We start from the raw sequence: 27,637 nt of genomic DNA on the forward strand, positions 1-27,637 counted from the left end.
TGTGATTCCTCGGAGTCAAGGACATGCTTGCTGCCTTTGTTGTTCCATGCAATAAAAATAACTCAATTTGTCAGCTCTTTCTTATTGCATTAGCGACAACTCCACCCCCCCACCCCCCCTATAGACTTATTATAAGATGTGTGTTAATTTGCAGCATTTTGAGCTATTATTTATGAAATCACAGTGATAGAAGGATTTATTGCGAATGCAGTGAGCACTTACTATGAGACCTAGCAGATCATGTCTGTGTGTCTGTGTGTGCGTGTGTCCCCCCTTTGTGCCCATATATGGAGCTACGTCCAAATATGGAGTGTGTTGCATCAATCACAAACAAATCACTCAGCTCCATATATGGGCACAAAGGGCACAGACACACGAACGCATGAGTCATGGTAAATATGTACGAGCTGCGTTCGCTTCCCGCGTTTGCGCGTCTTACTGGTTCTATAGGAGTTTGTTATTGTATAGAGCTTATGAGAACAATTTACTTTATTTTTTTGTAATGAAGATATAACTGTGCTTTCTCTGCAACTATATGGTTAAGGTGCTCCAGGGAAATAATCTGCACATTGTCTGCACATGTACACTGCAGACAAATGTACAGTAAGTTTAATATACTTGCCCACCTTTCCATCAAGTCAACCCTCTACACACTGCTTATTAGTTGGAATCACAATAACATTATTGTCCTATACATACACAACATATACAAGAGTCTTTGTTGGATGCACGACTCCAAACATTGGCGACTATAATATGATTTATTATAATACGTAGCCATACAGTATCTGACAACTGTGTGTCGTGACGTTTCTGCCGCAGAAAGGTGCACACCTACGGTATATGACAACTGACGTAGATACAAATATACAGGATTGGAATTTCATCAGTAAGTTAATAGGTGATAACGATCACCTATTATAATAATGGTCTCAGTCAACATCACCCATAAGAGGTTGACAGCTTCATTCCGCTCACAGCATGAATGAATGCACACCTTTAATCGTATTGTCACACGAATAGGAAAGGAGCTCCAGCTCAACTCACATTTTAATACACCAGTAAGACGCCTGAGGGCGAGAAGCGACCTCACCCTAAAGGGCGAGGTCACGTGCACTGGCCATATATGGAGCGTATCTTGAGTGTACAGGGTGTGATGAGGTCAGATCAAGATATGGAATGTCAGAACAGGTCAGCTCCATATATGGAGATCTAAGGGTGGCAGCGGGGACAGTGTATTGAATGTACAGGGTTTGATGAGGGCCCCGGTAGGGCCGTGCCTTAATTTTCGGGCCTGTTGAGAACTCTAGTTTGAACTCTAGTTCTGGCCAGACGGCGGCGCCGCTCGTCGGCAGTCTCCTCCGTGAGAGTGTGGAGGTCATGTGACTGTCCGACCTCGAGATTACATTACCTGAATACCCATATATGGGCAGATCAACACTGACATCATCATTTGGATCATCAGGTGGGAAAAACGACACATTACTCTGACAGTATCTGGATCTCTATGCATGGGGATAATGACACATCACTCTGACAGCAGACTGAACAGCATAAGAGGAAGCTTTCGGCTTTCAACCCTCAGATATGCCAACCCGACGGACATGGTATCTTTCTTTCATCTGGAGAAAGCTGTTCAAGTGTTTTCGTGACTCACTAATAGAATAGAAGAATAGAGCCATATTTGTGATAGACCATTTTATTGTACAACAAGACACTAGCTTACCATTGACTGCCCTTCTAACAAATTGTCCACAATTGTGCACATTGCTTGGCATATACAGCAATTCACCCCTACAGTAGGTTGTTACGTTTTAGTCTTGTTGCTGTGGTTTTTATGTAGACTTGAAGAGCCACAAAGTGACATGAAGCTGTTTTTCATCGCTAAAACGTTATTACAGCCATTTCAATTTGATTAGGCTTTTACTACATTCCAGAGACATTTCAATATCTAGGCACCACACGAGGTTCTCCACACGTTAACGTTTATTGTAAGCTGCTTCATATTTTGTTGCTGCCTTCCGTGATGAAAAGAGAGAACACAAATAATTCAGGTGAAATGTATGCGGGATGAGATTAGACATTTTATATGTCATTTCTCATTTGACGACACTTTTATCTTTACATTAGGTTTGCTGCACAGCCGAGTGTGGACACTCCTATTTGGGGAAATAATCATTGCTCCAAGTTTATCATTCAGTATTTCAAATACAGGAAGTACCCATCATTCTGACAATTAGCATGAACTTAAATGACATACTGCTTTATCTGCGTTAAAGCAAAAGGTTGTACGTGAACAGAGGCTCATACTGTACAAAGAGACTCGCCTCCTGCTGAGCAGAGAGCTCCAACAGAGCTGGAGAATCTTTTGATGAGAAGAGTGTTTTATATTCAGACCCAATGGCAAAGAAACTTAGGGTAGATGGGAACATCATGTAATACATGTGTAATGTAATTCACTTATAGTGAAGACCACTCTTTTATATGGTTAGATGGCCAGCACATTATCTGGTTGAGCAACCAAGAGAAGTTATACTTATTACAGTACATTCTATTCCCGCTCACCACAGCTATTAAACACAGCACGTGTGGGAAGGCTTGGTGAGACATCACCTGAACCCCATTAACCTTTCTGTACTGTACCCCTGATAGATATAAGGTGGAGTGGCCTGGAATCTTCACTATGGCCTAATCTACAGCAGTCTCTCAAGCCATACTATATACTATACAATCTTCGAATGTCTGTTGAGAACGGAAAGTGGTCGTTTGCTCATCAGACCGGAAGTGTAGTCGCCCAATCATGATGCAGTCTTCACAAAAATATATCTTAAAATATCTTTAAAATATACATTTTAGAATTTCCACTTTTGCTAAGCAGCAAGCCAGTTAGATTTTGAGTGGGAAATTAGGAAATGTACATGATTTTCGACTAATTTCCAGAGCTTCCGACAAACTTAGCATTTGAAAGAGAGAGAGAGACTAAATGTACAGTATAGTAATCCATCGTACGATGGTGTACGTTTGATGTCATTATCCTGAGCTGCATTTACTAGTCAAAGAGACTGCCGTGAGAGTGAGAGTGGGGCACGCGTTAGTTTGACGTCTCTGTTTGTTAGTCCCACATACATGGCCGGGTTAAGACGGGTCCGTTGTCTCAGTGTCCAGCACAGCAGCATACCCTTTCAGTGCATTACCTTTTGACTTGCCTCCTGGAAGAAAAAGCCAAATAAAAGCACTTTGTTGCACCATCCCTGCTGTAGCAGTCCCCAAGGCCGGGCGTGGGCGTCGGGGTGTGACCTTCAGAGGATCCGGGGTCATCTCAGGCCCCTTGGTCCAGCGACGTGGGTTAATTATGCAGCTCACAGGCTGGGAATGGTAACAAATATCGATGTGCGTTGAATGTCAATGTGTGCAGGGCAGGGTGTTTATCAACATAAAGGGAAAGGTGTTTATGTCAACTGACCAGCAGGGAAATTGAATGGAGACATTCCCTTGATGGCGATTGTTTTTCTTTATCCATTCTTTTAAAATACTTTTCCATGCCTTTCTAGCAATAGACTGCAGAGATTATTTATAGCACGACATGCGATGCACGTCCTGAATAGAGAATAAATCCCATGTAGTATTTATATTCCATTTGGTTGAGCAAGGCACCTAAATGATGTGCTCACTGGAGCTGCACAGTGGCTAGTGATAGGGACGTCTTTTGCCTTTGGCCTTTCCTACATAACAGTACTGTAGGTGTGAATATGTGAATGCATACTGTAATATGAAGCTGGATGTTACTGAATAAAAAAATCACACCTGTGTGAAATGGGGGCGCTCTTGTTATCGTACATCAATTTATGTTATTATCATTTAACCATGATACAATGTTTTAAAAAAAAACATTCAATAATATTGTCCGGACAAGGTCATTATTATCTCGTCCGGACAAGATAATATCTCGTCCGGACAAGATCATTTATTTTTCTTACCATGGCCTCTCAGGGGCTCCGTAAATATATTATATTTATATTATATAAATTATATTTAATGTTTCCGTTTAATGTTTTGATGTTTAATTTAGGTCATATTTTACGGAATTATCAGCTCTTATCATCATACATCATCTTGCATCATCTCATACTGGCCAATCAGAATGCCTGTTGCCTGTGATTGTTATAGCTGATTTGCTCGTTTACATATGACGTAAATTTCCCTTCAATGTCAATCACGTTTAATGTTTTGATGTTTAATTTACGTCATATTTAGCGGAATTCTGACGACATTTCTCCGTTCATTGTCAATGGCAAATCTTGAGACGTGTGGGGACAAAAGCTGTTTATAGAAGGGGCTAGCGGCCCTTAAAAATCACACCCGTGTAAAGTGAGGGGCGCTCTTATCATCATACATCATCTCATGAACAACTGAATTTATGTGATTGGTTGGTTAAATTTACGTCATATTTGGCGGACATTTGACCTAATTTCTCCTTTCATTGTCAATGGTAAATATTGAGACGTTTGTGGGGACAAAAGCTGTATATAGGAGGGGCTAGCTCCCATCAAAAATCACACCCGTGTGAAGTGAGGGGCGCTCTTGTCATCATCTCATTCTGGCCAATCACAATTTGCGTCCTCACTTTTGTCTTCAATGTTTGTGTTTACACACTTTTGTCTGCAATGTTGGACAGGGCTGGCACCCTCAAAAAGAGCATAGACTTCTTTATTGTGTAACTAGCTGGATTCAAACCGAGGACTCGGGAATGTGAAACAAAAATCGAATGTTCAGCACTTCAGCCAAAGGGGAATCCCCCTAGATCTTAGGCTGCTATTTGCTCGACAAAGCATTGTAAGTAAATGCAGGGCTATTAGGCTAAAGTGTGAAATTGAATTTGCTATGACTTTTTCTTTTTTTCCCCCTCTGACATGGGATATTCCCTCGAGATTACCCTCGCAACCCTCGACCTTTTCACGCTGCTACCTTGTGCATAAGTCGCTATGGTGATAAGGGCATCAAAATGGATTCCAATTACCCTCCAACAGCCAACACCAACCAGCCAGTCAGGAGGTCAACAAATCCCTCACCATTAACCCAGGGATGACAGGATTGGTTTTTAAATGTTTAGAAGTATGTAACTATACATACCCCCCACTGTGTCCCTATTCTGCGTCACCGCCAGAGTCTCACGCACCAGCCACCTCTTGCCACGCCTCAGCAGAAGTTCTTATAGCCTCCGAGCAGAATCTGCTAAATCCCCCACCCATGACATCCAGTGCATACAGATCCACTATACCACTATGAACTGTTACCTCCAACTGTACTGACTGATTTCACCTGTTCAGCTTAGTTTTACACTTTTGATTCATTATGGTCTTACGCTGTTGTTTCAGCGCGACGTCGCCCTTAGGCTGTGGGTGAGCAAGAAAGAAAGAAAGTTGGGGGAGAGAGAGAGAGATGGAGAGGGAGAGAGAGAGAATAATAATGAGCCAGGAACAACAAGGACCTGGTGGTTCAATGAGTGCAGATGATGAATGACCGTGGGGAGGGAGGAGAGGACCGGAGTGGAGGTACAGTCATTTTTTACTCTGCTGTCACAAATGTATTTTTAATGAATCTGCACCTCTGACTCCTCTGCAGGCGTAGGGCTGTTCCTTAAGGCCAGCATGACCCCAATACTGTACAGGAAGTAATCAGGCTGAACGAATTAAACCACTTTAGCTACCGATACTGTAATGCGAATAACCTTCAGAACCTTTTTTTTGTTATATTAGTTTTTATTTGGTTTTTATAGACATGACATGACAACCTTCAGAACCTTGACCAAAAATGCTTGAGTGTAAATAATGTAAGTGCACCTTGAGTTACTAGTACTACTAGTGTTTATTTTTTATTGTATTTTTAAGGGTAGACCACTCCCCTAGTATTTCTTTTATTAATGTAAAAAGACAGGAGAGAAGACGTGTGTCTTCAAACAGAGACAGGCTTACCCATTGATTTCACTTAAGTTACAATTCAATATGCAGACAAATGCACATATTATTCAAACCAACTTGTCCATCGTAAAGTAAAACTCAAGGGATTATGATACTGTTACGATTTTGTGTGTGTGCAATCGATGCCAATGCAGCCCTCCAAGAATTTTAAGAGTTTTAAGAGTTTTAAGGGTTCACCTCAGAGCTAACAGCTCCCTGCTGCCAACAAAAAATGTTACCGGTGTGCCATTCCAGTGGGTGTCATTTTGGCACAGAGCCAGTGCAGGGCAGGAAAAAAGGTCTGGAAAGGGGCTGAGATAGACAACAAATGGCATTGTTTATGAAGGCATCTCATTGTGGTGGGCTGTCTCTACGAGGCTCCTCTGTCTTCCCGACCAGTCATGATCATTGGACTTGATAGAGCTGTCCTCCGACACCAACATCAGTGAGCGGTTGTTCTTGTTCCTGTCATGGTCTGTGGCACAGGTCTGGTTGTCACTGCCAGGGGACAGAAAGGTATACTCTATGAGGGTTCTATTCCAATAAAGTAACTACACATTCATTATGAAAAATGTAACGTTAACATGAAAAGCATAATTTTCTGTTTTCGGTTCTCTGTTCTGAGCATTTCATTTGGTGGAGTGACTCTGTGGAACGGTCTGGATGATGAAATAAAAAAGAACTATTGTACTGTTTAAGAAGAGGTTTAAATATACCTTTCTTATGAGCTACAGACAATTTAGGCATTTAGCAGACGCTCTTAATCCAGCGTGATTTAGTTTAAGCAAGAACAAAAAGCATGGCAATACATCACATACATAAAAAAGTAGTTATCATGAGTCATATACGTAAGCTAAGAACGTAACATTGGAATATCTATATAATGAAACTATGCATGTATACTTTATAGTGCTATGTCTACATAAAATGCTATGAGTCTACATAAAATGCTATCTAAGTGTACATAAAATGCTATACAAGTTACATACATTATGATTATGGTTCCACTTAGTGCTAAAATAAATAGACAAATAGATATAAATGGAACTGTTGTGAATTATATCCATGCTGTCAGAATGGCAGCCTCTGGTGGACATTCCCCATCCCCTGCATCCACAATTACATGTGTTTGCCATCACACCACTCAACGCATTAGCCAATCACAGTTTAGGTGTGCCACATATAACCAGCAACTCACCCCACACTCCTCACTCACACACTACACAGGCAACATGCAGCACCTGCAGATCTCCCTGAGTCTACCCACTACTCCAGCCATGCGTACTTGACTATGTAAGCCTTTGTTCCGCTTTGACTTTAATACATTATTTGTACAACATGTTGATCGGTTATTGCTCACTTTGCCATAATGTTGAGATAATATGCTGTATTCTGAGTACTTTGCCATTGCACTAGTTGCTAATGTATTCCTTCGTTTGTAGAAACCACGGTTTCATGGAGAAATAAACTACCACATTGTTGGATTATACCTTGGTGTCACAAACCGTCTCTTTAACTGGAGAAACGTGGGTGGTCCGCTCAACCCACAAACCACAGAATATTTAATAGGAACCTTGACATATTTAAGTTTATTTTTAAATTGTATAAATAGGGGTAGGCAGTGGTGTGCTGTGGGGGCGCTGCGTGCGGTGTCTGAACTACCGGTGCGGTGCCCTGGACAGCCCTACCGCCAGCTCACCACTGGGGGTAGGACCAGATAGATGAGCTTATAGGCTTCATTCCTACTCCTTTTCGAACAATTGTACTATATTTTGTGTTTTGCTTGTTTTAACTTTTTTTCTTTTAATGTATTGTATATTTTGACCAAACAAACCACAATATGCCTTGGAAAATGGTCAACAGTAATAGTATAGTGACTGGTGAGTCATAGTCGATAACATGCCAGACCAGAGATATGGTCCTTTACAGACACATTAAAGTAAGGAGCTGTTCATTTATTTTGCTTTGCATTTTAATTTTGATGAAATACCTGTCTTGGTTTTCTTTAGTCACGTTGCTGTCTTCATAGATTTTCAACATAGTTTCTGTACGGTCATCAAGATGCTCTTTAGGTTCTTCAAACCTATCAAAAACATTCACAGATATGCTAAGATTATTGAATTCCCCAAAGTGTAACGACTTAAGCTGTAGGTAGGTTTGTTTCTACAGCTCTTGTTCAACTCTTCATTCATTCCTTTATTTTCTCTAAAATGTATTGAGGGTATTGCCCTCCTTTTCAATGATTCAGAGATTACATAAGGCATAATTGCAACAGAATAATAATATTGAAATAAGAACAGAAGGATAAAACAAGTTGTATTAAAATAGGACCATTTAGGAAATGCTCCACTAAAGTTTGCTGAGTGGAATCAAATGTAAATAGGTTTTTGTAACTGTAATCACGAGACCCACATATTCTTGTTTGGACCAGCAGGGCCGGCATAATATTTTAATAACAGACGCCATTGGCATAAGGAGCACAAAGATACGCTGTCATTAACAGCTTGTATGTGTACAATATGCACTTGCCAGACACCTGACACATTGCATAATTTGCCAAGTACAAATGGTTTTCTACGTCGCTTCCTCAAATTAGTTTATTCCTGATTTGAGTAATTTATCTGCCAATCCCGCAGCAATTGAAGTAGCCTCAGTAAAAAGCATTTTAGGTCAGAACCACTCCATTTCGGTCAGATATCGACTCCCCTTGAAACACTTGTATTGCAGACTTGTTGCTGTCAGACTACTGAACAGACAAAAAAGATGGGCAAAAACATGATCTACCTGCCTTCAGCCTGCTTCTGTCTAATTAAATATTTAATCAATCAATAATGAGGATTGAGTTTGGACTGGAGCGACACAAGCAGCTGCATGTTACACGTTTCTAGCTGATGTAGATGGAGCGCAATGGGGTAAAAATATATAGAATCTGAATTTGGCTGGGCTTAATTTAATATTTATATTAGTCAAAATGAGGTTCAGAGCTTCATTACTCTCACAGCGTGTCGTGTATTAATGAACCCCTTCCTTTGATAATATTACAGTATTCCATCCAGAAGGAAAAGAGCATGCAAGCCCAACTCAGAGGAATCTGTTTCTTCTTTAAGGACAAACCTGTTTGTCGGTTTGTGCAAAATACTTAATATATATATATTTTTTAACTATGGCTTTTATTTCTCATCATTCAACTTGATCATTAGGCTGACTGACACAATTTCAAAGCAGCTTGTTCAAGACAAATCACACCCGTGTGAACTGAGTGGTGATACTTTTTTGTTATAGTTACTGTACTGTACTGTGCGCTGGGACGCACCGGCGAGCCGCCCCGCGTCCGAAACGGTCGAGAAATGACAGTTACTGTGTGGGGGTCCCTGTACTGTACTGTACTGTCACACCTCAGCTTCCCATCATGCACCTGTGCAGTGTGAAGCTCAACAGTGACACTTTGTCACCTGTTGGTACTCTAAACAGAGACATAGGGACACACATTGCTGTTCCTTGGAGTGGCTGCACCATGGGCCTAAAGGAGCATGTATTTGCCCTAGCAGTTCAATGCTATCTAAAGTAATAGGGGCCTTTCGTCTGGAGAATATACATACAAATGTTTTTCACTGTGAATGTCAAGAGGAACAGAGCCATAAAATGTGTGATATTATTTATTATAGTACTTGTCTCTCCAGGCAATGAGATGTAGTGAGAGGAGTCCCAACGGGCTCTGGCTCATGACAAACGTCGATCGGATTTGGCACAAAGCACTTCCATTCCAATGCAAAACTAGGGATCTGGTCAGGCATATTTCACTTGATGATTATAATAATGGCTATATTAAGCTTTGGCAGCCTATGAGTGGCACAGTCAGTTAAACAAGTTTTTCTCCAGTATATCAAACATTAAGAGCTGAGCTGAGCTGAGCTTTTTGAGATAAGGGGAGGGAGGGAGAGGTGGAGAGAGGGGGATAGATAGAGGCAGGAGAGAGAGAGAGCAGGGGGGGGGGACCCTTATGGGTCTGTAACTCAGAGTGTACAAATGGAACCAAATGTACACTCAGTCAGAGTTAAATTAACATTGATTTTACAATATACATTGAGGTCCCAGAGATAGAAATGCCATTAAATAGGGGACCGTAGCCTAATTGAGTTCAAACTGGGGGTCCTTGAAATTAAATGGGTTCTTATGGGTCCCTGGCATATATTTTCAAATGGGGGTCCGCAGGCTAATGAATGTAAATTTGGGGGTCCTTGACATGAAAAGGTTTGAGAACCCCTGCCATACAGAACCTGGGCTCTAGACGTTCCTTGACCTTGGCGATGGACAGGATGTAGGGGCCAATCTGTCTGGCGATGGTGGTCAAACAGGAGTTCTCCTGCTTCAGTTGCAGCAGGTCGTGAAGCTGAGCTGAGGACGACAAAAGCAAAAAAAGTATATTGTGGTGAAAGAAAACGCTGAAAGAGATCAAATTAGTCGGGGATTAACCACATGAACCACAGCGTCCACATTTCTGGGCATGCAATAATCCAATATTAGGCCAGTTAATATACAGTTGAAACCCTAAATCTTTGATAGAAAATATGTTGGGTATGCTAAATAACGTACAAAAAACAAACAATGTTTTAGGAACATGTATAAGTTCTGGAAAGGCATACTTTTCAAGCTCCTGTTTTTACCAAGTGCACAATTGTTATGATTTTTGACAAAATTCCCTCCCAGCTTGTTCCATGTGCCAGTGGAATGGCTGTGGAAGAGTGTAACACAGCTAGTGAAAATAGCATGTGTCGTGTGAGCTTGTAGATCTGCTATTTTCACTATTGATGTACAGCAATGTTGCAGTAGGGTTTATAAGTATGGGGTATCAGTCATAAAGAAAGGCTAGATGACTCGCCCACGCTGCTGGCCAATGGAGAGCGACGTCGCTACGTGCCTTGGTGCCTTGGCAACTCATTGTCTCCCCTATTATACATACTGTCAAGCGGCAAGCCCCAAGCCCCTGAGTCTATATATTTATAGAAGGATGATTGTTATTGCTATGTAAATTTGTGGGACATGCTATATCGTTGTTAAAAAGTTACATAGTGCTGCTTTCAGTGGAAGACTCACCTTCGTAGATCTCCTGCTCATTGGTGACCCTCTGAAACGTATCATCCCAGATCTACAAAAAATAATGCTTTTACTGTATGCTACAGCAGTGGTTCCCAAACTTTTCAGGTACCGGTATTTTCTTAGATTTGTTGCTTTCTTAAGGCCTATTCATAGTCCAGTTTTCGGTGAAGACCACCGAAAACTACAACATGACTTCACGCCTCACATAACACATCTCTCTGTTTTTACTAACCACCATTTTGGTGGTCACCTCTTCGTGTCACCTCTTCGTGTGTGTGTGTGCGTGTGTGTGCGCGTGCGTGCATTTCCTAATTTATAATACTGTATAATTATGTCAGTGTTGTGACCTTCAGCTTAAATATTTGGCACACGTGTGTGTGTGTGTGTGTGTGTGTGTGTGTGTGTATCTCACACTGTCGATTTTAGGGGTCCCATTGTTTATAGAAAAACGTGTCGTCATTTTTAGGGTGAGCAGGAGACTCAAGAGCAATTTTCTGCCTTGTCAAAACCGTTCAGAATATCAAGGTTTCCCATATAAAATGCTTCTTGAAGGGCATACCTCCTCAATCATTGCCCTCATTGTTTCAACGGCAGAATACTGGCTGGCTATCTGGCGGTCGATGTGAAGAGACCTGTCCAGGACCTCTCCCATGGTGTCTGTGTTGATGATGGAGTGATGTTTGGTTAGGTCTCTGTGTAACTCCTGAACCTGGTCCTTCAGGAGCTGGATTTCTGTCTGGAGAGTCTGAGGCCACATGCAGTCACGCGCACGCACCCACGCACGCACGCCACATTAAATGGGTGGGAGACAGACAGACAGAGAGAGAGAGAGAGATACACGGATATACAGAGATTTTTGGTTCTGGATAAACGCTGTTCCAACCAATTTCCTACCAATCACTGCACTGCAAGCCGGCCACACATTCATTCAAATAACACTTACCGTGTATGCGTTCTCATAGTTGCGGCAGTGTTCCGTGAATGGGGTTTCACTTCCTTCAGCGAGGAGGACCTTGGTGCACACGTAGCGGTGAGAGGTGGGCCGTCGGCCTAGAGCTGAGCCCAGTGACATTTCATTTAGGGAGGGTGAGCGGCACCACATGGAGAGGGACGACTGAAGCCTGATGTAGAAAGAGAGATGTTGAAACAAAAAAAATCACACCCGTGTGAAGTGAGGGCCGCTCTTATCATATTACAACATAATGTTTGTTTAAGCCACGGGTGCCAATGTTTGTTTTAGTCCTCAACACAAACATTACATTTCTCTTTATTGTCTATGGCGTTTTCTTAAACAAGCATCATTAAAAAACAAACATTAAAGCTGTATATAGAGAAAAAGGGAGTGAACTATCGCCTCAGGTCAGTTATTATTGAGTAAACAATGGGCTACAAATAGCCGATCTACAAGTTCAAGTGAGCTTGTAGATCATCATAGATCATAGATGTCAAAAATCACACACATGGAAAGTGAGGGGCACTCTTATTATCTCATATGGTAGGTAGGCCATCACATTCCGTGCTCAGCCAATCAGCTGATCACGGAATGTGATGAAGCTATAGCGCCCCTCAAAAACCTTGGTGGAGTCATGGACTCAGTTCTGAATTAGACACATTAACACAATCAGTCAGCCTACTATCACCTCAAAAAACATATCATGGATTATAGGACTTAATGTCTAGCAGGATTTAGAAAAACGTGTCCAGACATTCACCTTCAGTAGAATTATTGACTACAGTGTCACCCTGGCCCTGGCATGGCTGAGGTTTAATCACCTCCTGCATGGCGTTTCTGCTCATCAATGCACAGATGGGGTTTGGCTCATATTGTGACCTGTGAGTGTGGTGCAGAGGAACAAACTACCATGTCAGCCTTTAGAGATTGCATGGTATATGCTGTCTATGGATGATGATACGGTGACGTTGCATATCTGCTGGAGGTGTGCCCAGAAATACAAAGAAGAAATCAAGTCTACATACTAGTATAATGCTGCAAAAGCCCTGCTGTATTTTAGCTGTCAACGTTTTGATCACTCTGTGATCTTCATCAGGACTTACATGTTACATGTTCATTATCGATGAATTGAAGTATGAAGGACCGCAATGGAAACAAGCCCGGTGATAGGCTTTCTTGGGTTTAAATCCTCTTATCTTAGCAGACCTTGCATTGAACTGTACTTTCCTGTGCTCTTTTTTGCAAACTGTTAAATAAGTATTCAATCAATCAATCAATGCCAAGAAATATAGCCCAGGTGAACCCCCCCAAGTCTGCGTGGTAAAAGGATAGCCTCTCTGCCCCGTACCTAGGGGAGTGGAGAGAGAAAACACCTTACCCAGACAGAGAGAGAGAGAGATAGAGGTCCACCATCCAAACCTCTCAGGTCATCTGGTAATGGTCTAATTTCTGTCCCTAAAATCAAAACTAAACGCAGAGTAGCAGCATTTCGTTTTTATGCCCCACATATCTGGAACAAACTCCCAGAATATTGCAGTCTTTTTCTTATTTTTGAGTGGTGCAACCACTCCTATAGACAGCTATGTGTGTGTGTGTCCCTGTGTCCGAGCACGGAAATAGCATATTGTCACCACCAAGTGCCACTGTTGTGCAGCCTAACACACAGAGGCCAGGGAGGAGAGCTTGTACATTACAGTACAGTACAGTACAGTACAGTACCACTCATTTCAGACGGGTCTGATTTGATTTGTTATTGAGGGGCGCCTATGCCCAGCTTTGGTGTCTGTGTGTACCAAATTCGAGAAGATGATTGGTTCATGGTTGACCATGGAATTTGATGTATGATGATAAGAGCGCCCCTCACTTCACACGAGTTTCTTTATCTAATTTTAATTAGGTTTTGTGTAGTGCACATTTAATTGCCTTGTTGAAATGTGCTACACAAATAAACTTGCCTTGCCTTGCTTAGAGGGAATAAAGGTGGGGACCACACATAGACCCCTGGGGGACCACACATAGACCCCTGGGGGACCGCCGCGGCCAATGTGTGGCAGTTCAGCCTGCCACTGAGACTGAATTCAACACGGGGTTAAAGTTTGAAGTATTATTTGTTATTTTGACTTCTGTATATTGTGTGGTGCTTGCTTGATTACTGATTGGTGGCTCCATTGTAGGGAGGACAGGACCAACTGTGGGTTTGGGTAGGGGGTGTGTGTGTGTGTGTGTGTGTGTGTGTGTGTGTGTGTGTGTGTGTGTGTGTGTGTGTGTGTGTGTGTGTGTGTGTGTGTGTGTGTGTGTGTGTGTGTGTGTGTGTGTGTAGAGACAGAACTCTGATTATAAATATGTGAATTGTGGATAATGTGTAATGATTTAAAAGTGAATTATACAAGTGTTAAAGTATTGTCTCTGGACATGGGGCTGTTATAATTGTGGAATCAATTAGGGTTGGTATGGTCCAGTGGGAGGGGCCTAGCCTATATATAAGAAGGGGGACCTGCCACTGTGGATCAGTCGATGTAGGGCTGCAGGAGGGCCAACCTGTTCAGCCATGTATATAGTGTTGCTGTGTTTTGTAAAAACACAATTTTTGCACCATTTCTTTGGACACAAGGTGAATAAAACTGTTTGATTTTGCTAACAAGGACTCTGATCTTGGGTAATTTTGAACATTTTTGAGTCTTGAATCTAATGCCTTTTGAGCCCATACTGTACCTCGCACTGAGCAAAGTGTGACACAATGAAACATAATTTGTTGCTGTCGGGAGGAAACCCATTGGTTGGACCCTCAAATTGTCTGATAAAGCAGCTATCTCCACCACGTCTCCCCCTGTCATGCAGGTAATTGACAATATATAATTATAAAGTCACAACACCAACTTTGATGAGGCAGTATTGCTTTGTTTTAAAAAATATAAGGTTTTCGTCATTTTCTGAACATTTTGGAGTTAGGTGGTTTCTTCCCCACATCAGGGTTACATTATCCAAAATAAGGAGAATCCAGCACTTGATAATGTTAGCGTAGATATAAAACTTCTCCGCTCATTTTGCAGACATAAATCTGTGACTCATTGCCTATGAGCCGCTCACTGAGTTTACACGTTCTCTTTCCAGTGTTTTCACCAGCTTAAATGATTCATACTGTAGTTGAATGATACCCTCTGCAGCGTAGGTCTTGCCCAGCGTGGCCTACAGCCAAGTCAAAGCACATCCGCTAGGATATGCCTGGTCTATTTCTCAACAAAGCACAACCCCTGGAGCACTTCTATCTGGCTGATACAAGAGTGTCTCTCTCACCCTGCCATAATGTGTTTCATCCCTCTAATCAACCAGGCTCAGGTTGTCTACATCCAGACAGAGACACCAATTAAACTACCGGTACTTTGTCAGTAGCTAAAGCAGAATGACCCCACCGTGCTGCATGTAAGTTCTGTGAAATTCTGATAAAACAATAGTGCCAACACGGCACTCTGCTACCAATCCCTATCTGCTGCATTAATTGCCGAGTTTCTAGCACCATGTTGCACATAAGTTGTATCCCTGGCTAAGACAAACAAACACAGAATAGAACAGAAAATGTAGGAATAGTACTATTATGTGTATTGTGTAATGACAAATGTATTGGTTAAAAATCATGTGTGTGATATATCCAAATAGAAATACTACTCACACCATTGATGCAACAGGTAGCTTCACTTCATATAATAAAACCACTTCAGCTTCCACTTCATTTAAGTACAGTATACACAAACACTCAACCAGAAAGGAAGGTCCAATGCCATCATCGTTTCAAATCTCAGTCACAAATCCTCCTTTCCTCTTGTTCTCATCTCTTCTATACTGTATATCTTGCCATTTCTTAAACTACTATAAGACCATAGACATTGCCATCAAAAGACAAAATCAAATGAAAACCTTTACCTTGTTTCTAGGTGGTACTGGTCCCTGCTCCCTGGCCCGGACACATGCAACGAGTGTGTGTGTGATCGAGCGTGTGTGACCATGTGAGGAGTGTGATCTATGATATTCTAAAGACTTTGTCATTAGCTAAAGCAGTGGCATCAGTGAAATGGAACAATGTGTCCCCCACCACTGCTGTCTGTGCCCTCCTCCGGATGAATCCTGGAGAGTTCTGTGAAATTCTGATAAAAATAGTGTCAGCCAGTCAGTCAGCCGGCAGGCCCACCACCAATCGCTGCCCACTTCTTGTCCGGCATTGGCATGGTGTGAGACTAGTATTGGACTACGCCGTACTACACTGGCACTTGGGGCATACAGACCTGTGAACTGATTTATGTGGAAAATTGGTGAGTGGTAGTATGTCAGTGGTGTCCACATGAAGGCAGACAGAGAGGATCTAACTACTGCTATTAACCATATATGAAGTGTCCCTGTTCTAAGCAAAAACAAGATGACACTTTGCGAACTAAAGTTGGGGCGAAGAGATTTGATGTAGAGGGGAGAAAATGAGGGGACCAAATACAGACCCATATAGCCGGCTTTTTTAAACATTTTTTTAGAGAGCTAATGAAAGTTACAGGTATGGTGTGTGCGATATGAAGTGTGAGGTTATCATAATGACAGTAGTCCTTAATCATATTCTATCATACTGGTACTGCTTGTGTGTGTGTGTGTGTGTGTGTGTGTGTGTGTGTGTGTGTGTGTGTGTGTGTGTGTGTGTGTGTGTGTGTGTGTGTGTGTGTGTGTGTGTGTGTGTGTGTGTGTGTGTGTGTGTGTGTGTGTGTGTGTGTGTGTGTGTGTGTGTGTGTGTGTGTGTTAGGGCATTCACTTCTAGTCATTTTTACTAGTTGCCTAGTTTACTAGTCGACTAGTTGAACTACCTATTATGTCAAATATATATATATATATTTCTTATCAACTAGTCAACTAGTACCAACAAGGTTGACTAGTAGATTTACTATAGTTGCTTAATGCCCTATTTACTAGTTGCTAGTTGCTTAATGCTAGTTGCTTAATGCCTGTGTGTGTGTGTGTGTGTGTGTGTGTGTGTGTGTGTGTGTGTCCAGCTGGTGCGCGTTGACGCTTGTTAATGTCAAGGCAATTATGCTTATGCACTGTCAAATAGGTCTACATCTATTTTAAGATAGCATATAGTTAGTATAGACATACTCATACTCATACTGTGCACAAATGTATTACATAGGCTAAATCTTTGTGTTTGAACACAAAATGCATTTTGAGAACCCACAAATGTTCACTTACAGTAACTCACACAAGAATATTATACAGTAAACAACGTTTTCCCACTATTTCACACACAACTATTTCACACTTTGAAATAGCATACCATTTGTTTAGATTACCAGTTGTTCATTCTCTCAACCTTTCCTGATTTCTCACCTGGAAAGCCTTTGAAATGGCTGAATGTGATTTCATTCAACAACTTCCCGATATGACGTACAATATGGACAAACCAAGTTATAGAACCATATCATAGAGTCAGATTGTACAAATGATCAAGGGTATAATTACATCACAAGAGTGATTGTGGCTGAAAACATCTCTTTCCTGAAAACATCTCTTTCCAGCGACCATGAATCGTCCACCTTTCTCCACATCCATCCATCTCTCTGCGCACCCATCCATCCATACACTGTTTTTAGACGTGTCTGTGGCACGGCTAAGGGCAGGAAGCCTGCCACCTATCAAGCCCCCATCCTGTTGAACAAGGTGAGTTACATAAACACATCAATGGCCAGAGTTTATGAGCAGATGGATATAACTGATACATTGGGGATTCAGGGCTCAGCATGGCGCCTCCTTTCCTCTTGCTGTGGTTATCCCTGTCTATCCCCCATACACCCAAAACCCTTTGGGGGATTTTCACATCTGAGCATTTGAAAGTGTTCTGGTCAGAGGCATGCGGGCACTTGGAAGACTTTCAAAGTGATATTCAAAGGACATTGTTCGCTGGAAGGCTCAAACGTTAATGGCTCTATCATAAAAGGATACTAGGAATTCCTCTGCTCAAGACAGGCACAGGACAGGAGATTATAGGCATCCCCACCGTTAGGGGGGTCAAAGGGTACAGGTGGGTGGGTGAGGGCATGTAAAAGGTCTATGTCTGACCCTGAAATGGGATGAAGTACAGGTACAGGCTTTAGTTTAGACACACTATTGGTCCGACGGTCATTAGACCGACAACCTACCTCAAACCCTAACCTAACCCTAACCGCAAGCACGGGAGCAGCGCATGTTCGACTGCATGTCCAACCGTTGTTTCCGCATGCCAGTCCGTTGGTGTGTCTAATCTGCGTGTGCATTTCTAATTTAGTCACTGACTCACTAAAAATACCAACCATCCATCCATGCAGCGACTCTACTCCGCGACTCTCTCTCTCTCACTCACAAAAAATACAATGTATAATATACATTATGTATATTTTGCACTGTATTTAACTTACAGTACTTACAGTACTCCAGTAACTCTACATGTTCATACATATTCATACTCCTATTTTACCGCTGTAGTGCCTGCAGGCACTACAGCGGTAAAATAGGAGTATGAATCGGCCCTTACAGTATACTATTTGAAAGAAAATGTTTGTGTTTTGAAATGTTGTGCTTTATAATCATATTTAGTACTGTATATTCTAAACTCTTAGTCCATCTGTGTCACTACAAGGCTAATGGCCAGGAGCTTATTTGAAATAGCATGTGTTGGTATTAGAGCTAAGGGTGGCTGGGTGAATGAGCGTGGTGGGCGAGTGGGTGTGGATGAGGTGCCAAATTTGGAAAATGTTGTCCCCCTGACCTGACCATCACTCCTAATGGCTGGCCTACAATAGATAAGAGATATATCTCATCCAATAATATAATACAAGCTCAAACAATAACACAATAACAAAGAAGATAATTACAATGTGTAGCTGCATTGGATGCAGTGACACAGGGTGGACGGCGTTGCCCCAGCAACAGTAAAGGCTCAAGACACCGTGCAAACTCATTCTGGTAGTCTATGTTGGTCTGACAGTAAACAGGGCACTGTCACAATTCACACAGTCAGTTAAAACTAACTTATATTTATACTCAATTACTGTATACTCAATCATATTAAGCTCTTAGTGAAAATGCAATATGCATTTGATGAGTGACGTGACAGGGCCATTCAACAAATATATAAATTATAGTTGAAACAACTATAACTATAATTAGCTATGCTAATATATATTTTCTGAACTATTGTGGATTAAATTGACATGGGAGATGTGACCTCAATATAAGGACATTTGGAATGTACCACACATTTGCAATGGCTTTTGAAACAAATTGCTTTTATATTGGCATTAGATGATAAACATTCGTGTTGGGGGGCCAGAGATAATTAACCATTTCTGTAAACTGGAGCATAACATAATTTTAACTGCACATTGATTTTGCATTGAGATAATACCTGAGAAAGTACCGGTAATCAGGTTATTACTCAGTACATACAGCTATTCAAGTGAATTGCTGGTATTAGATTATTGATTACAATTTTCAGTAGGTGATGCGTAATCTGCAACAGATTACACTCACTTTGCTACTCTGCACTGGTCTCAGTGGATGAGGGAGTTTCACAATTCCCTTCAGCCGCTCCATGATTCGCTGTGTAAACCAGATTATCCTGGCATGATTCAGTGACCCGAGACGTTAAGAAGAGCCTCCATTTAGAGTACAATTCGGTCTAGCTGATAACTTTATCTAAGTCGATAGAATACATTTATCGATTTAAGTATAGGACTGGGACTCTATTATGACAATAGCGATAACAACGTCATCACAGTTTTATCTCCTTTTGAGCAAACTCACATATAGCCCATGTCCAGAAATTCTAACTTGTTGGCTGAGTTTAGGAAAGCAAGGTGACAAGGTGAACCTTCAAACATCAAAACAGAATATTAAACAGGCTGTATTGTACACACACACTAGGGCATTATGGGAGACTGACAGTAATCAATATAATGATCCCCCTGCAGACTGCAGTCATTTTATCATTCAATCATTCAGTGGTTTTCAAACTATCCAGGCTTCCAAGGTTTCCAGGTGTGGATCGAGTCGTGGACTATTTTGAACAAAATGCGAGATGGTTTGTCTAACCCATGTTATGCTAGCTGTGAAATGGACCATAGCAGTTTGGGGAGAGCGGTTTAGCTATAGGTCAATTGTTGTGCAACTTTGCATGCACATTTCCACTAGGCCATGGAAGAAAATTTAAAAATCATTCAAATCTGCCTCAAGGTGGCGTTATAATAGGCAGATTCAGGTTTTGGCCTATAGGTCTTGAACCATGGTTCATATACAAGCAACATTATTTTCCCCTTGGATTCCTTGGATTATTAGGCCTACTCAACTCTCCAAATAAGCCATACCCATTTCCATCTGTGACTGGTGGATTCCAAACTTTGCTGGACCACAATGAACTACCTGGCTTGGAGGAGAGCTGTGCTGTGAGGAGCACATTTTCCTAGTTTAACTGTAGAAGTGTGAAAATAGACTCTTACAGGTCCACTATTTATCCTCTGAGTTAAATTTGACTGTGCACTACCTGGAGGGTTGGTAGGAGGGCAGCAAGGTGGGAGAGCTGGTCCTTTAGTGCCTGCTCCTTCTCCTCGTGTTGACTGCAAATATAAACACGGAAATAATGTAACATTACACCTGTGCTATCTATTGTATCCGACATACACGGGGGGGACCCGGCAGTGGACACACAATCTCAAACACTCCATACTGTATATCCAGCCAGGACCCAATCTATCTGTCTCCTATAACAAACATATATAGTGTCACAAAGGCAGGCACATAGAGACAGACTGTGACATATAAATAGCCTCTATAACACCCTTCCGGGAAACCAGCCTAGTGGCTGCTTCCAGGCAGTGGGTTGAGAGAGATGGAGGACAGAGGGTACAAAAGAATCTCATTAAAGATCCCAGAGGGCAACCAGATATCACCATGCACATGCACGCGCTCGCACACACACATACACGCACACTGACACACACACACACACACACACACACACACACACACACACACACACACACACACACACACACACTGAAATACTGAGTGCGAGTTTAACTCTGAGATTGTTAAAAAATGGACTCGGGAGTCGGGACACACAATATAGAGACACACATTTTAAAACGTGAGCTCCAAAGAGGTTTCTACTTAGGAAGCTGTTCATTGACTACAGTTCAGCACTCAACACCACTGTGTCCTCCAAACTTGTCACCAAGCTTAGAGACCTAGGAGGACTCAACATCGCCGGAGCAACTATAGATCCTGGACTTCCTGACGGACAGAGCCCAGGTGGTGGATTGGCACAACACCTCCTCCACACTGATTCTGAGCACAGGGTGCCCCCAAGGATGTGTAGAATAACTCAGACGCCTCCTGTACTCCCTGTTCACTCACAGCTGTATGGCCATGCACAGCTCAAACTACACCATAAAGTTTGAGCCGTCATGAGCCTGATTACGGAGAATGGTATTACGGACCAAAGGGATGAAGTGAGAGCCCTGACATTGTTGTGTCGGGATAACAACCTTAATTTGAACCACATGAACACTAGCCTCCCTATTCTGGGCAGGACATAACATGCACACATTTGGCGAGAATTATAGGCCAACCAACGTAGACCATAAGATTTCTGAACTCAAAACAGTGATACAAGATACACTAGCACTACGGTTTACAGATATGGGGCTGGATTTTGAAGGTGCGTTTTACCATGTGGTAATACATAAATTGGCCTCGCTCTGCGCACAATCGTATTATGAAAGCCTTATCGTCCCGTGTTGAACGCACACACATATGGAATACGACGTTGCTGAATATTTTAGCATTGTGGGAGTGTCCATATGTTAATTATTTTCGCTTTGCGCAATTTGCTATTAAGCCCCTTGACCTGCGCATAACGATTAGACGTGGGTCTAGGCACCTCATAAACGCAAAAAGAATTTAAAGCACTGTTTGATTTTACACTTGAGCGGCTCTGGGACGCTGCTGGAGTGTTGCCAAGTCTGTTTATTATAAGCGGCTTCTTTTTCTGTAAAGTTGCTTGTAAATATTGGTAGTTGTGGTTGCTTTTCTTGTTTCTAAAGGTTTCTCCTAATGTTGTTTAAACCAGTGATCCTCACACAGCACATTCCCATGTCAAGGATCCCCAGATTAATGCATTTGCCCAACTTAAGGACGGCTAATACAAAAATGTAATTAAAATGTTACTTTTGAAAATAGCAGATCTACCAGCTCACAATGAATCACATTCATTCATTAAAACTATGAACTCTGACTGCAGGCGGATATATAATGATCATTATAACAATGTGCAAGAAAATATTTAAAAAGATGGAAGGACTTTATATTTGTGGACAATCAAAATATGTTTTTTATTTTAATGTGGTGTCATTAAAATTAATCTGGATATAGCAGACTCACTATCTAGAAAATAAAAACATGGCACTTCATTTAAAATAGGTTACAGACCCCTGTTATATGCGCTTATTTTGGGATTATTTTAATAGACCTATTTACTTGTTTCTATGAGACATGGCAACAGCCAGCAAAAGACGCATCCATTCTTTTTGAAAGGTTGAGATTAGAAACGACCATAATTATTTCATTTCTCAACCTTAAAAATAAATAAAAACATCTCCATAATCCTTGAGAGGTTTGCTTTCATACGCTGTATCACACTCGATCCAAGTCTTCTTCAATAAAATGCTACGAGCGAAGACCATACCATCACGGGCATACGCACCACGCATTCAACTCATTACTCATTTCAAATATAATATAATTATAATTTAAATTAAAATATAATTTTACTGGTGTTTCTCAATAGAAACAACTTATTTTGAGGCATAAAGGTGACAGCATGCAGTGCAATAGGAATAATTAACCCAAATGTGACAAAGTCATATGTCATGTCTTCTATGGTGCCAGCCTGAAGAAATGTAATAATAACGATCCCCAAAGTGCGCATTCCGTATGTGACATCAGCTGACTGGTAAAGAAAATAGTACGGACATGTTGATTGGGTAACTCTCAAACACGCCTTAAACACTCCCATGACTAATTCAAGGCCGTTTTGCGCACTCCACGGGGTGTCGAAAGCGCTTCTTAACATGCTTAAAATTGCAATATGACATACCTCACGCCCCCAGCTCATATTACTGTAATAGGTAAAACGCACCTTCAAAATCTAGCCCATGGGCTGTAAAGATCACATTGTGAATTGTCATTTGTCCCCCAGCAGTATACTGTACTACAGTATTGTATTTTAGAATGTTCACCAGAGGTGGGCAACCATGGGCATTCCAACAATTTCTCTGCAGAAATACTGTACATACCCAGGCTATGTACAGTATAGATTAAATACAAGAAAGGCTGGGGGTGAGTGGTCTGCAAACAAAATGGGGGCGAGCGTTCCGGTTACCATATAGAGGACTGATAACTTAGCAATTAAATATGATTTATTGTAATTTCAAGGTCTTGTGATAGCAGAGGAATGTATTGAAAAGTTGACCAAAAACTAGCTACTGTATAGATACTGTATCAGCGGGATTTAGAATGTGTACCACACTAGCATGTTTAGATTTCCGATTACCGGTATTTTATCCTCACCCTCACTCCTCCTTTAAGAGTGATATTCTAGAAGGGCTGTGCAACAATCTTTGCAATAAAACATAGCTTGCTTAAAAAGTAAAATTGTGTCTATCATGAGAAATGCATTGCAAAACATGGAAATAACAATTTCATGCCAAAGCCACTGCTATCTACAGTAGCTCTAACCATTATCACAATGGAAATAGTGTTATCCTCTGTAAAATCATACCTCTGTGCTATTTGCAAATTGTTAATAAAGTATTCAATCAATCCAGGACTCTCAACATTTCAGAGTTTGATTCCATTTCAATGTTTGCTGCACATTGGAGTTGAACCCATGCAGGACATTCTTATAGGTTCACATCTTTTTCATTGAGAACCAATGCCTACATGAGACCTAAAATAGGCCTACATTTTACCTGGGAAAGGGTACTGTTTTCGTACAAGGGACAAAAAAATCCTATAATGTACACAATTTTTAAAGCGTGGCTAACCATCTACAAATTAACCCATTTGATTGTCTGTCCGGGGCTAATCTCACAAAACATAGTGTCTCAGTCTACAAATGTTTTATATTTTTAGATTATAATATAATGGAAGACAATGGGGGGTCAGATCAGGCTGAAACCTTCAGATTTGGCGTCATAGACAACAGACTGGCCATGTGGGGTCTAACATTCACATGGGAGGCACACTATTATTAGACCTTGTTTTAATATTTACAGTGCAGGACTGGGGGCTCTTGTTTTCAGGCTACGCCCACTGGCTGCTTGTCTTGAACTTTCAGTCAGACAACTCACGAATAGATTTAACCAATATTTATTAGAGAATGAGAATACAAGTGTGCATACAATATTAGACTTGGTGTTCGGCTCTGCTGCATTTTCTCCCTGCTCGGCGCGATTAAACACCATCGTAAAACATTAAGAGCAGATAGAGGAGATAGATATAAAAAAAACATGGGGAGCATAAATAACAGAGCCCACCGGTGGTGCTGGGGTGGTGGTGGGAACAAACATCACATAACAACCAGGAACCATATGCAGAGGAAGGCAAGAAGAGCATGCAGACTGGTGAGCTTAAGTAGCCCGCCCAATTGGCCAGCTGACTGCCACATCAGCGAATGACGTGTGGGACTTGCACACACTTATACACCCACATAGTAATGCAGCATGTTAAGCCCTTGAGTATAGTATGCGCCTTTGAGCATGGCATGAACCCCCTTGAGTATGTCTGCCTGAACTAACTCTGCAGGCTACGCATCATATATCCTTTATGGTTGGCTACATTCATTTGAGTTGACCATAAGCTGCAACTACAGTCATGCAGAAATGGTCCTACTATAATGTTTGTCCTCCCTGTTGTGCTGCCCTGCCAGTCAAGCTTAATAGTACCACCTCTTTCATCTTGGGGCAGAATGAAAATCTCTCCCCATAAATGTGTGTGTGGTGAGAGGAGAGATTATTCTCAACCAACTAGTGTTCTATTCATCACCTTGAAGCATAATGAAAAATTTAGCACAATTGAAGAAGCCTCCCCAAAAGACCTGTGACAGCAGAATAATAGCATCTCGCTGATAAATATTGTGACCCTGGCATCATGGTAACAAAAGAGCATTTTCTTAGGTCTATTTATACTAATTATATACAGATAGATATATAATTTACCTCTTTGCTGTTTTCAGTAGAATCTCTTTCTCTCTGCTCAGTTATGAGCATAGAAACAAGGTATTCATTCATTACCCTGCAGTGAAAATTACCTTCAGCAAAATAACTTCTAATGAAGATGAACATTGAAAAAAGAAGCACATGTTCACATATTTTACAGTATGGTTCCCTCATGTGGCTTGTTAATGATATAAAAGACATATGCTGCTGCTCATTTCTCAATAAGACCAACAGAGACACCCAGTGGTGAAGACAAGGTAACAATAATAATAGCAGTGAGGAACTTCTATTGCTACTATGAGACCTGGATTATACAGTATATGATTATGCCATATGCAAATGTAAAATATTATTGCCTTACAATTGTTGCAAGTACCTGATGGGAATAGATAGGACAATACAACAAGTCTGATCATGTTTTGTCAATCACAAAAATGAATGACAATAAGCCTCTCTGACCTACAGTTATGTAATTTTGTGTACATCACAGTTTTGATCCCAGAGGTGATATCTCACCTGCAACGCAGTGCAGATTGCATTCTCCTCTTCCTCCATATTCAGGCACACCTCTCCTATATCAGCCTTGAGCAGGACAATAGCCTCTCGAGCTGAAGTTTGAAGCTCCATCACTGCCTGTGTAGGACATACATATATATATATATATATATATATATATATATATATATATATATATATATATATATATATATATATACTTTTTATATATACTTTTTTCCCCTGATTACTAGATGTGGCAGGATTTTAATTTAAAATGTCATGACTGGCTCACCAATATTGTCTAGTCCAATATCTCACAGCCTTGCATGAAAGCTGTTTCAATGTCAATGCAGTGTTTCCGGCTCTCCCTGTGATAAACTATAATGAAAAATAATGAAACAATAGAATAGAATAGAATAGAATAGTGTCATATGATTCAAATAAACTAACAGTATTTACTCACACGTCCATGTCTCTGAAGCACTTAATGCAAAGCATTGACTTATTTTCTGTTGAGAAAATAATGTATGGTTCCTGGTGGAGATCTGTAGAGAAAACACTGTTCAGTTCAATTCAATTCATGGCTGTCCTGTAGCCTACAGTGTAGCTAATTTGGGTTGCTGATGTCATGAAAAAGACTATAAAGTACGAATGCTTACAGTAAAACATAACAAAAAAAAGCTAATTTACTTTTGTGACCTTGTAATTAAGCACTTACCGGTAATCCCTATATAATGTGTTTAACAGTGTCCCCCAGGGGTCTATACTTGTTCCCAATATTTTCCCTCTATACCAAATACCTTCACCAAAAATATCTACAAGCTAACATCTACATCTCATCAATCTACAAGCTTACATCAGTAGCAGATACTGTGTATACAACCACAATGTGACGCGTGAGTTCTTTACTTCTTAGATCCGTTTTTTTCTCTGAATGTTCGCCCGTTATGACATGCCCAGAATGTGGTGAATATACAGTAGCTTTAGTACACAGGCTCTGTGCTTGAGGCATAGTGCACATGGCAGACAGACAAGTATAATTTCCAGATGCTTACTTTAGAAACGTAAACCATATATTTACTTGACAATAGTCCCCCAGGGGTCTAGGCCCCAGGCCCCTGTTCCCCTTCTTATTTGAGGGGCCTGTTTCGAATTGCAGCAAATAAAGCTTAAGATAAAAGGGTATTTCAGTACCTTTTTGTTGTTTTCTGGGTCACAGTTAGCACACTGGACAGGCTCCTCAGTATCATTATGGTTGTCCATCAAGAATTATTCTGGTGGAAGTGTCCCTTTTACTACAGATCATGGGTAACTGTAACATAGAGAGAAATTCAGATTGATTGATATGACCAGTTGCAAATTACAGATAGGTGCTATTTTATGGTGGTTTTAAAGGTTAAGGAGTCACATTTCTGATGGCTGTTGGACAAATTTGATTTATTTTTACATCATAGACGTTTATTTGGGGCACTGAAGGCCAAGTGGTGGTCTGCGCATACCACAGCTTTGATGCCCGATAGCATAGCCCAGGTTTCATTCCCTAGCATGGCAGTGTATCAGTGTATAGGCTACTCTGCATGTCACTCACTGTTTCTTGTCTCGCTCTACTTCAAGGCAGAAAAGCCTCAAAACCAACCTTAAAATCCTTGTTCAGATGAGTTCATAAAATAATTATATAAAAAACAGTTTTGCACTATTCATACTTTGATTACTTTGATAACACAAGTAGCCTATTGCAGTAATATATCACTATATGCCGTCCTTCATCATCATCTATGCCATCAGAACTATGACATCAGTCATCATGTCCATAATTGGGCAGGAGCCCATTAAATAATATGATCTGATCAAAT

General features: G+C 41.1%; 1 protein-coding gene across 1 annotated transcript; it reads right to left on the bottom strand.

Annotated features, from left to right (window-relative positions):
• Positions 1-5,752: 5,752 nt before the first annotated feature.
• On the bottom strand, positions 5,753-27,053 carry rnf207a (ring finger protein 207a; the record flags this gene model as incomplete). The annotated part of the gene is given in 19 exon segments (XM_080790609.1): positions 5,753-6,455; positions 7,948-8,040; positions 10,235-10,352; positions 11,052-11,103; positions 11,614-11,799; positions 11,998-12,175; positions 18,885-18,891; positions 18,894-18,990; positions 19,543-19,630; positions 19,816-19,867; positions 19,870-19,882; positions 20,552-20,624; positions 21,424-21,449; positions 25,803-25,919; positions 26,077-26,085; positions 26,089-26,152; positions 26,248-26,329; positions 26,775-26,781; positions 26,979-27,053. Coding segments are annotated over 19 exon segments (1,497 nt in total), but the record flags the coding sequence as incomplete, so codon positions are not given.
• Positions 27,054-27,637: the final 584 nt, after the last annotated feature.

This window comes from Protomyctophum bolini (assembly GCF_963924005.1).
Source record: "Protomyctophum bolini genome assembly, chromosome: 2".
Classification (NCBI taxonomy): domain Eukaryota; kingdom Metazoa; phylum Chordata; class Actinopteri; order Myctophiformes; family Myctophidae; genus Protomyctophum; species Protomyctophum bolini.